This window comes from Pyxicephalus adspersus, chromosome 4 (genome assembly GCF_032062135.1).
Source record: "Pyxicephalus adspersus chromosome 4, UCB_Pads_2.0, whole genome shotgun sequence".
In the NCBI taxonomy this organism is placed as follows: domain Eukaryota; kingdom Metazoa; phylum Chordata; class Amphibia; order Anura; family Pyxicephalidae; genus Pyxicephalus; species Pyxicephalus adspersus.
The window spans coordinates 84,615,278-84,627,902 of record NC_092861.1 but is presented as its reverse complement, the minus strand read 5'-3'; the positions used below and the strand labels follow the sequence as shown (position 1 = coordinate 84,627,902).

The window sequence follows — 12,625 nt, the reverse complement described above, 5'->3', positions numbered from 1 at the left end:
AGCCAGACTCATCCGTCCTTTCCACTTCCTCCTCTTCTGCAGCAGCATCTCTTTGTAGTTCTCTTGACTGGTTCCATTTCACCTTAGAATCAAATTCAAGCTCCTTTGCTTTGCCTTCAAATACCTTCACAATTCTTGTCCCACTTACCTTCCTGAACTGGTAAAAAAAAATACTCCCCAAGCCACTCTCTTTGCTCCTCCAATGACCTACTAATGATTTGCTCACTCATAACCTCATTACACGCATGGCTCCAAGACTTATCTAGAGCTGCCCCAACTCTCTGGAATGGTCTTCCTCATCCTTCCTCCTACTCACTGCTCATTTAAAAGAGCACTCAAAACCATTTTTTCAAACTTGCCTATCTATCTTCTTTTTCTGTCTTTTGAGACTGTCACTACTTCCCACCACTACATATCTCTCCACCTATTGTGTGTTACTTCCCCCATCTCCTAGATTGTAAGCTCTTCAGGGCAGGGTCCTCTCCACCTGTATCACTGTCTGTATTCGTCTGTCATTTGCAACCCCTAATTATTGTACAGCACTGCATAATATGTTGGCGCTATATAAATCCTGTTCAATAATAATAATAAAAATTATTCTAAAAGTTGGTTTATTTAATGCATGATACATGAGATGTAACAGGTAAGTATTTCTACATATATGTAACCTATGTAATAACTGCCAGTCAGGAGCAGCTGACATACCTTACACAAATTAGACAAAATTACATACTGAATTATAAATATTGAATAAATATACCCATTTTAAAAATAAAGAGAGAAGAAAAAAACAACCACACTATTTGAATACAGTGAAACTAAGTAAGATTAGTTATGCCATCATACTCAGCAAACATGTGTCTGTGCTCCGAAAAGGAGGTACAATTGTTTTTTGGTTCACAAAGTTCAGAGTTCTAAAATAGAACATTGCAATCTGTTTTTCCAACTTTTGCTGCCACTTAACCAACAGTCATTACACATGTACTTTCTGTTGACTTAAGCTCTCATATATATGAACATTTCCAGTTTGTCCAAGGGTTTTCCTTCAGGACATTTATCTAACGCTGCTTTCCAGGGTTGTTGAACTGTAAGGACAATATGCTTGCTGTGCAAATACACAGATCTGCCAAAACAATAAAACAACCTGTCTAATAATATAGTATATAGCTCTTAAATGTGTTTTTAAAATGACCACAACCTTTTCTTTTGCCCTCCCACTATCTGCCTTTTTAGCAGGATTGGAAGAGGACTATGTAATGTTACTGGAGTTCTGCTTTACCCAACAAAAGCATTTATTTTTTATTGTGTAAGCTATTATTTATTTAACATACCTCAAAAACATATTCCTTGTGTTTTTTAATGAATATAAGGTGACTGAAAATCCAACATTTAGCTTCCTTAGAAGCATTAAATGCATAGCTTTTCAATTTCAATTTTGGTTAAAACTCATCCATACTAAAACACTAAAAACAAAAATGGAGAACTAACCAAAAACTGATCATTCAAATTACATTACCTTCCAATAAATCTAAATTAAAATTGCATTTTTCCTCAAGAGTACCTGTCAACTTGTATTGCAATTGATGTCCCTGTCAAGCTATCAATTACAATTTTCAATTACAATTTTTGGTTAAAACTCATCCATACTAAAACACTGAAAACAAAAATAGAGAACTAACCAAAAACTGATCATTCAAATTACATTCCCTTCCAATAAATGTGAATTAGAATTGCAATTTTCCCTAAAAGTACTTGTCAACTTGTATTACAATTGATGTCGCTGTCAAGTTATCTAATTAAAATGTAACCAAACTTGTCAGTTATAAGCGTCATGTTAATTTGAAATTGTCATGTAGTAGATCGGTCTGATTCCACAGCACCCTGACATATCAATGTGTTTGCTGTCTTTGCTTTCTGTCCAGTTTTTCATTTCCATATAAATGACTTGATAAAATGTTAATTAAAATCATTTCTCTTAAGAAAAAAGTCACTTTCCATGCAATATTGTCATGGGAAATCAATGTGTAATACAATCTGATGGAAATCATATTGTTAATAGGAAAAAAGTCTAGACTTTTCTGTCCTGCAGTTATCTCTTTGGATCTGACTCATACCTCCAAGAAGTCTACTTTCAATGTACGAAAGACAGTTGACAAACCAGATCCACTTTATTTCCCTGAGGATGCTATGCAGCATATGACCACCAAAAAATGCAGATTTAAAAAAAATCAGAATTGTAAATCATAGAACAGAACCAACCTTCCCTAAAGGATTAATTTAGTGTTAGCTTGAATATTTCAGATCATTCCTCAGCAGTTTTCTTGGAGCATCCTTTATGCAACACACTTGCTCTCAATTCAGAAATGCTAAAAGCTATGTTCATGTTTAAATAAATTATGACAGGCAGGCACAGGGCAAAACGCTTGTCTATTTTTGTACCCTGTGCAGTAAAATACAACTAAGGTGCACAGTTGGTAATATTCAAATACTACCTTATATACCTAATATTTGTCTGAAACATCAACATGCTCTCAGCTAACTTTAGGTATTTAGTAAATATATTGAGAAAAACACCTGGCTGTCATTTGCTTAATCCATTAAGTTCTGTTAGAATCTACATAAAACACAAAGCTTTTGTGCAACTGTCAGCATCATAATTGGAAGAATATTAGTTACAGTGTTGCTAGAATTTGTCTCAGTTTCGTTCTTGGGCCCATCAGCTGAACTGGTACAAATCAGGATTCAAACACAAATGAAGCCAATAGAGAAAACAATGGCATGGAAAGACCACAAGACTGGAGAACATAGAATATCATGGTGGAATCTGGATAATCCAACAAACCTGGAATGGGTTTCTTAAAAAAAAAATTCAATTAGTTGGCTGGATTACCTAGGCTCTCCCATGGTAGTCCCCGGTCTTAAAAAGCTGATGAATATTGTGCTAATGAAATAGTGAATAATGTGTTTGTAGTAGGGAGGGGCTATTTGTGAGGCCTAGAGTGCAACATAGGTAAGATGCAAGTCGCTCAATTACCAGCTTTATGGGGTCTCAATATGTGTCTGTGGGAAAAGTTTAAATGCTGGGAAAATGGCAAACAGGCTAAGTGTACTTTGTTTCAAGTGTGTCTTTTGAATTTACTTGTTGGGGGAAAGGGTATCCCAAATAAACAGCAGGACTAGGTAGCTGGTGGGCAGCATATTTTTGGCAACACATTCAACTCTGTGGCCAAGATTAGAGTAAGTAAATAAGTTCACTGCATAGAAAATAGTTCATATGATTGAATTCAAGAGCAATAGCATACAGAAGCTGCATTTTTAGAATAAGGATTTCAATCAAAAAGACATGTACAAATTATGAAACTGTAGTTGGTTACATTAGTGATGTACCAGCCAGCAAGAGGAACTGCTAAATTAGTTGCTAGAGACTTTGACAGACAAATTTCTACACTGCAGAAGCATGTGGTGGCATGGGCAGGGAAAACCATAGTTATTTACTATTTTCTTTTCAAATACACTTTTATTTCCAGGACAAAGGCATTTTAAAAGTTATGGAATGAAATCGCTGCTGCAAAATTGCTGCTTCTGTAATCTTCTCGCTACAGTCATGTCCAGTTTCCTTTAATTAGATGTGTGACCCTGGACTGTCCCCGGACTACAGGGCTGTGTGACATCAGCACCACTCCAGCCTTTCCTTTCTGACTGTCTATAATAAGAATAACAATAATAATAATATATGATAAGTCATATCCCTGGCTTTTTTTGTGAATAAAACAACCTACAAGGTGCAAAAGCTACTAAACAAATGGGCCCTAAGAAGCAGCACATGTCACAAGCATGCTCCCTGCTACTCCTCTCCCTGATACTGTCTATCCAAACAATCTAAAGAAGCAGGAGTGGTCACACAACTAAATCTTTGCAAGATGAAACAAATGAAACAAAGGTGCAGTGACTCAAAAGTTTGCTTTAGCTCTGATATAATTTTATTTTTTGCTTTAGAGGAAACTTTTCCTGAGAGAAACACAGAGTACGCCATTGCTGAAGGTGCTGGTATTGCTGATTTCTCATTTTGCAAATACTAGCTGCTGTGCTGATATGTTCACATTCTTTCTTCAAAACTCTCACAAATCCAAAACAAGTTTGCTGTTCACTAAACAGGTTAGGGATGCCAGACACTGATAGGAAATGACCTGTTATGGCCAGAAAAATACAAGCTCAAGAGTAGAACTGCCTAACAGAGGAACATGTAAAACTAAATTTCTGATAGAAGAATCCTTACATAGACAGTTTTAGTTCCAAATGAACAGAACATACACAGTCAAAATATATATTTTTTAATAGTATTACATCCTGGCCATACAAAACATGCTCTTTAGGTTCTACAGTCTCTGGAAGATGCCAACCAACTGCAATAAATCACCTTTCTATGTAGTGGGAAAACATTTCACCATATGTTGTTTATAGCAGTCCTCGTAATCTAAAATGCATGCATCTGCAACCCTAACGTAGTAAAAGAACTTCGAGGCAGGTCAGATCTAAGATGTATAAGTTGCAATGCCCTTTTTTTTTTTTTTTTGCACCAATGTTTAGCCAATTCAGATTGTAAAAATTACCCAAATTGTTAATTCTATGCAGTATCACCTAATTTAGTGTATCACAGTAATTACCAATTATGGGTGAAAGTTCCAAAGCTGCTCAATAAAGAAACTGAGATATAACTTTTAAAATGATAAGGAGTGAATCAATCAGTAAATATCAGTAAATATTTTAGTATAGCAAACTGTGTGTATGGGGTGGCACCACTCTACTGATGAGACACCAAGGAGTCCTGGGTAAGATAAGCCTATTACAACTGAACACGGACTCCTCTAGTGCCATGAGTGTTGCCTAGGATACTGATATTGTATAGTGAAAGGCCTTGTCAAGGATGAGACGAAATCATGGTCAGGCTCCCGTTAACATTGTTTTAGAGTGGCCTTTACAGTCCTTGTAAAGATGTACTGCTGAACAATTTGTTTTCTGGTTTAATGAATACAGCAACATGTATATGTATATATATATGTATATGTATGTATAAAAATATCATATGATACATATTAGAATGTTTATCAGAGTGGTATAAAAATTGAGCTGTTTCCCCCACCATTAGACAAACACCTGAACAGCTGGTAAAATAATCTACTAAATTGCTTTTATTTACCTACCCTTATATAAGTGCCCCAAAAACTGGAGCTGGATAATAGTAACATTTTCCTAAACAAATAGCAAACAGATTGGGGTCACAGAGAAAGCAATGTGCTTCAAAACCAAATCCAAAGATAGATAGAAAAGTAATTAAAAACTAAGGTCAGGAAAAAGTAGAACAAAGCTGAGGTTGGCAAAGCATATAACATGCTTTCATCGAAGCTGAAAACTGAACAATGATGGTATGTTAGATAATATTAAATTAGCCTGGTTTTAAAAGAAAACTGTGCAGATGCACATATTTATTCAATTAATATGTCATAGATCTACCTAACTCTGCTTTAAAGAGACCATTGCTTATTAAAAGCCAAGGGAATATAAAAAATGTACAGGGGTGCCTGCACATACCTGAAGCAGCTCTAATTTTGCTTTGCTACAACCAAATACTAGGCTGTCCTGAACATGCAAATCCCTGGCATCTCTTGTTAGAGACCGACATTAGCCAACAATCTACCCATCATAGTGATAGTCCAAAACGAATGTTGTGAGTGGAAGAATGAGACCAATCCCTGATTGCCCGGGATTTAGACATGGCTAATGCAGGTATAGATTTTCAATTTACCCCTATGTAATGTCATACTGAAGCCATCTCATCATAATGAAAAAATGTTAGTTTGCCCCATACGTTTACCATTAATACAGATAACATCAGAATATAGTGTTTGGTATCAGGTGCCATTGATTGGGACTTTTATAAGAAGTGAGTCTGTTTAACTTGTCTCATGTAAACCTTAGCTATTTAGAGTTTGGTGCTCACTTTCATATTGACTTGTGCTATATTACCATGACGCAATCAAAATAGCTCTCTAAAACCCTCAGAAAGAAAGTTTTTTGATGTCCACTGTCCAATGTTTTTTGTTTTATTGTTTTTTAGCATAGAATCCAGGGTCAGAAAAAGCCAAAAGTAAACAAAGACATAGTAACACAAGTAAAACCCTCATTGTTATAAAACAAAGAGTGTGAGTTGAATTGAGCAACAACACAGATACAGGGGAATGAAGACAAACCATAACCAAATTGAGTGACTGTAAAATGTGGAATGAGATAGAGATTAAGAAGAGCTATCGTAGTGTAGGGAGGACCATCATCCCAGGGGGGCTATTCTGCCAAGCCAGGATATTTGATCCATATCTGATATTTTTTTCCAAGATTTCAGGGTAGATACAGTAATACTTTGAGAAGAGGCATAATTAGCAGGATAAAGATACTCAAAGGAGGTGGTGAGGAAAACTGCCAGATGGGCTGGTGAGAGGATATTAAATGAAAGGGAAAGATAGCTTGCATTTGTTCTACTAGAAAGCCATGAAGAGAAATATTAAGTGATTCCGATTTACTGTTGTTACCATGAAGACTAAAGACCATGGGAAAGGCTTTGAAAACATGTGATAAATTAGGAAGTAAGGTTGTAATGCAAGTAAGAAAGAGAATAACATTGTCTGCAAATAGACTAATCTTGATGACTGGTGATTGCCGGCCCCCTAAAACCCTTAAGTGTTCGTTAATAAAAAGTTATTGTGTATTGCCTGTGTATTGAATGACATTCAGGATTGAGCAAAGAAATGCAATCTATGACAAGAAAATGGGGCCAAATCTCCAGTGACACAGAAGCTTTAGGATGTAGGACTAGTATGCTTTTTTGATATCTATGAATGGCAGCATGGCAGGTATCTGATTGGTGTTGGCAAGTGACTAGGGGCACCTTGCATTGTAGCATAAACCCACCTAATGTAATCAGCAAGGAGATTCCAATTATGAGCCTCTTTGCTAGAACTTGCAAAATAATCTTCATGTCTAAATTTAGAGAGATAGGTCTGTATTTGGCACAGGACAAATAGTCTATGATATGTTTAGGGAGCATGCAAATACTCGCTGTCAGAGTGAAGCCAAAGGCATTGCCCTTCAAGAGTTAAAGTAAGTAAAAAGGTGAGTTAGATGGGGGACAATGGGGGGGGGTTCTAGAATTAGCAGCATAGAAGCCTTCAGGCTATGGAAATGTATTTCATGGATTAGATCGCCTATGGAATGTGCGGGGAAATGATGGGTGCTTCCATGGAGTGGTTTTAGGGATTCTGGGATGGAGGAACTTGTAAATTGTAGGAAGGATTGCAGATAATGTTTTAATGGAGACCCCTGGTAAGCCTATAGCATGCATAGGTGAGCATGAAATTCTGTAATAATCTTGTCGGCATAGGCCAAAGCTATAAGTATATAGACGTGAGAAGCATATCATTAGTATCAGTATTTCTGGTGAAGTGGTGAATATGAAAAGTGTACAACCTGTTGAAATAAGTATGCAAAATGTGATACCAGTTCAGTTATATGAGCACATTTCTGTTTTCCCTTTGGGAGGCTAGTCAAATAAAAACCCCATGGATAGGACAACTGCCTAATGGGCATTCCAGACTGTGCTGGCCTGCATTTCGAAGGGAGCATTAAAGGTGAAAAGACTGTTGACATTTCAGGACGATTGCTGGATCGTTCATGAGGGATTCATTCTGAAATCATATGAGATCATCTGTCATCCTTCATTCCATCACAAAACAAAGGACAAAGGTAAGATAAAGTAAGGTGATCAATTCTGTGATTTAACCCAAATATAAAGGGAATCCCACAATAAAGAACCAGGGGGAGAAGATAAATCATACATTTTATTTGGAAAATAATCTACAAGTGGCATAGATTTCAAACATGCCCTCTGAAACAAAGTGCCATGGACTAACAAATCAAAGATAAAGTTCCTAGGTCATAGTAAAGGGGATATATTTAGTTCAAACCAAGGACAGCATTTAAAGGGTGAAGGGAATAGTCTGGAGTTGCTTTGCTGCTTCAGGGTCTGGACAGATTGCAGTCATCAAGTCAACTATGAATTCTGCATCGTATCAAGTGCTGTGATGAGCATGTTAGACCATCTGTCCAAAAGGTAAATTTGAAATGGATCTTTTTACACAAAAATTATCCCGAACACACTAACAAAACCACCAAAAATGTCTCAAAATAAATTAATGGTATATTATGGAGTGATTTATTTAAAGCCCTGATTTGAATCCCACTCAAATGTTGTGGGATGATTTGAAGCAAGCATGTAGAGAAACACAATCATCAGGTTGATATTAGAGAATGTGGGCAGTTATCAAAAACCTCTTTTTCATTTAATTTTTTAATTTGCACAAATACACAGTAACAGTGGGAAGGCTGGTAAAAGCTGTTTTCTGATAAATAACTGGTACTGGTAGACTTTTTATGCTGTTGTTGCCCAAATAAAAATATGCAAGGGCCTCCCTCCACTTTCAAAAAAGTGTGTAGGATGTGTATTAGGCATTATCTTATTGATGCCTGAACCTACTGCAAGAACTGCTGCCATGTGCCTCTGATGCCCTTTAAAAGCATAGTACTGGAAGGTATTGGGGAACATATGACACTCCTCTCTTCTCACAATGTAGAGCTTGGTGATTACTGCTAGGCCTGGATGTTCTAACATGATAGGACTTCAGTATGTCTAGCAGTGTGTAAGAACTGAATTTCAGAATAATCCTTGCACAAGACACACACAGGAAGAAGTACATACATGGTATAGTCGAGTTAAGCGAGCAGAAAGTGTCTACAACACAAAAGGATCAGGGGAATGATACAGTTGGTGTGCTGTCATTTCTTTTTCTTCAGAATAAAATGGTGTGATGAAATATAGAATTTGTTAATGCTGACTGTATACAGAGGCATCAGAAAGGGAAGCTTGGCATTCAGTGCCAGCTCCCTGATACGCAGGATTTAAAACTGTATTATGCTTAATGGGCATTACACATGACTGCTCAGTGATGCATTATGAAGTAAAGCATTATTTATGCTGTATGCTACTATGCTGAAATTAAAGCAGCTTGCCTTTGCAATTGCAATTACAATCTTGCTTGTCTCAAACATCTTCTTAGGTGGACCCAACACCCAAAAGTACATAAGCATAGGAAAAAACCTCTAGGTATAAACTGAATTACCTGGAGGCTGTGTGCACAAAACCAAACATATGCAGTCAATGTAAAATAGTTCAAATATCAATGACTGGTAAAGAAATCCAATAACTTGTTGTAACTAAAAAAGTTCTACAGGAAAAAGCTCCTGCTATACAATCAATATACACAAATAAACTGCACAATCTTTTGAGCTGGACACACAGAAAAAGCTTTTATAAGGATAACGTAAATATTATTAGTAACATCCCTTTACATATAAACTCCAGATTTACTAGTAGAATCCTGTTGCAGAGGTAGGCAGTTTTGCCTAAAAAGTGGTCTAAACATGGCTGCACACATTATCTGATGATTGTTATGTAACAATGAGAACAAAGATCTGCATTTTAATAAGTTCCTGTAATCAATTGCAAGGACAGAGATGTAAATCTATTGAAATAATGCATAATGCATACTCAAAGCCTAAATTCCATTTAGGGTTTAGGATACTTTTATAGACAAAGCTTGCCAAGAAATGGATCATAGAAGACAACATAAATTAAAGTAAAGGGTCAGACATTAGTCAAACTACCAGCTTCATGTGACAAATTCATTTAAATTGGTTAAATTAACTATAATGTACAGTAATTCACAATATTACATCATTACCTGGCCTTTTTATACAATAGGGCCTCTGTTATCATTTTGTCATTTCCAAAACCTAGACTAATTTGCTTTGTACTGGGATCCTGAAAAAGATGTATTCCTCAATTGTAGCCAATAGATGTCATATCCCTTAAACTGGGTTGAAAAATTGATTATAGTGCCAACTTCTTAGCCACAGGTTTCTGTGAAATGAAATTATCAGTCTTGTTTATTAAGGTGGCTCAGAGTGCAATGGTCGTGTCCATGTTCAGTAACCTATAACAACTAATCCTATTTCCAATGCCTCTAGCCAGATTAATAAAATATTTTGTTTACCAAGGCTACATTAAAAAAAATACATTTATATATACACTAACTCAAAAATACATAAAACCATATAGACCAACATTATCAAATATTTAGTAAGTACCGCCCCCACTTTACCTGCTCTGGTCCCAGTTGGCAGCAAATAATACCAAGATCTTCCTGCCAAAGTGATCAAGATTGGAGAGTACCCCTGGAAATCCATCCTTAAGCCCTTGCTTAATTCCCGGATCAGTGGCCTTAAAGTTCTTGAACATATCCAGGTTTTGTTGGCGGTACTCAAAGTATTGTGCCAACAAGCGGAAAGCTTCAAAGTGGTTAAACTTCCTTGCCCTCAAAAACCTTAAAATGAAGGCATCATCTGTCCTGAGGAAACCAATATCCGGCCGTGTGATAACCATATCCCGTACCTCCTGGATGTCCTGGTGCAATGTATCAGGGTTCTCATTAAGCTCTAATCGAGCTTTCTCTAGAGTCTCAGGGGACAGGCCAGCCTGCAAGTGAGTCATGTTGACTGGGCAAGAACAATTTACCTTATATACCTGAGAGGCCCAGACTGCAAACTGTACTCGGTGACAATCAACTAACGATAAAAACCAACAGTAAAAATGCAGCAAAACCTTGGATGCAGCCTGAATAGCAGTAACAATTTGGTATTGGTCTAAAATATTATATATATATGACAAAGCACAAGTCCTTAATGCTGTATCCTCTGGCCTTCCAAGACATGAAGATCTAACCCCAGACAGCAGGGGGTATCACTAATTTTTAGAAGAACAGAGTACATTGAGTGGGTTAACCATGATTTTACCACCTATATCCCAGATTACTATCGCCAAGCCAGGTGCACATCATTTGCTTGATTGTAACCCTGTAAATGTGAATAAACAGCCTCTTATATCCACAGTCAGTATGATGTTGGACAGCTGGGGTAATTTAATGGTCTTACAATGCCCATCCTAGTGCTGTAATCCTGGCGGACACAAATCCACATGCATACATCCCAAGATCAGGGGGGGAAATCTTGATTAATGCGGCAACCTGCAGTAAGAGATGACCTTTATCCATCAGCAGTGAGAGACAGCATCAGTGATCAAGGAGGAGGCTGAGTCCCAAATACATGTGGCTACTGCAGCTGATTCAGTTGGATTGATGACAGCATAGCACCTTCCTAGGCGATAAGGCAAAGGCAATGGGCCAGTGATGCTCCTGCTTTTATCTTCACATGCAGCATTGGATCATATGAAGCCTGATCATCACATTGCAGCTAGAAAGTGGCCAGTCTGTCCCTGCAGCTTGTGTTCTTGCAGTGCAGTTGCTGTGGCTTGGATGGCAATGAGATGAGAGGCTGCCCGTCTGTTTTGTGCATTCAATCACTTCTGGTCCTGCTGCTGATGCTGGAGGGTGGGTGACGTCAGCCTTGGCTCAGCCAATACTATGCAGCTAGTATCTCTGCTTAGAGCTGATGCTCAGAGCCTTAACAGGGACTCCAGCTGCCTGCTTGCTAGAACAACTCAGCAGTATGCAGCATCCTCCCTGCTCTTATCTCCCCCTTAACATGCCATTCAATATTCTTTGTTAGAGCTCTCTGGTATTGTGCACCTGCTGTCCATTCTTTTGTGGCCCTGCTGCACAGCCCCTCCTATATTGGTCCAAGCTGCCCAGAAGGTTGGCTACATGTACAGAGAGAAAGAAATATTCCATTTCCTCCCCAATCTTTGGAGTCTTTGTTAGTTGTATTATGTGTTCTGAGATGCACTCACTCAATGAATCACAAAAAGGAATAATTATCTTTATTGGGGCGATTTAAGTAACACATTATACCTCATTACCTGTAGAGATTTCTGAGCTCATCTGTGTTTAGTAAAAGGGACAAGTTTAGTGTGTATATACAAGAACATTATCTTCACATGTTGTATATTTTATTTACTATTATGTATTTACTTTGTGCCAATATATACACAGTCATTTACTTAGTCCATAGTCATATCACAGTAACTGAGACGAGTTCACAATGTAGTGTCCCTATCATAGTCTAGTCTAATGGTCCCAATATAGTTTTACCAATTTTATAGGTAAACCACTTACCCTACCAGTATGTTTTTGGGATTTGGAAGAAAGAATAGAGTGTCTGGAAGAAACTCACCAGACAGGGCGAGAACATACAAACATTATGCACTTTATGTCCCGGCTGAGTTTCAAACCTGTGCTGCAAAACATAGCTAAAACTTTCCTTTAGTTGTGGATAGAATAAGCAGGGTTTAGAACCCCGGCTATATTTTAATTGCTGTTTTTGCCCTGAAAAGAAGATTGAACCTTTATATTTTACTAGGTAACCATTGTAAATAAAATGAAAAATCAGGGGTAAAACGAAATGTAACAGTTGATACTAGAACTGTCAAATAAGTGACCAGTGACAATTATAAGTGGAATTCTGTTCACCATTTAGAGATTTCCCTCAGAGACGGTTATGTCTA

At 37.4% G+C, this 12,625-nt stretch overlaps 1 protein-coding gene across 1 annotated transcript in view; it reads right to left on the bottom strand.

The window, feature by feature from the left end:
• Window positions 1-11,497, bottom strand: part of CLVS2 (clavesin 2) — a gene marked incomplete in the record, with an annotated part of 43,770 nt that extends 32,273 nt beyond the window's left edge. The window contains 1 exon segment of the mRNA XM_072408846.1: window positions 10,269-11,497. Coding sequence (XP_072264947.1) covers window positions 10,269-10,657 — 389 coding nt within the window.
• Between the last annotated feature and the right edge of the window lie 1,128 nt (window positions 11,498-12,625).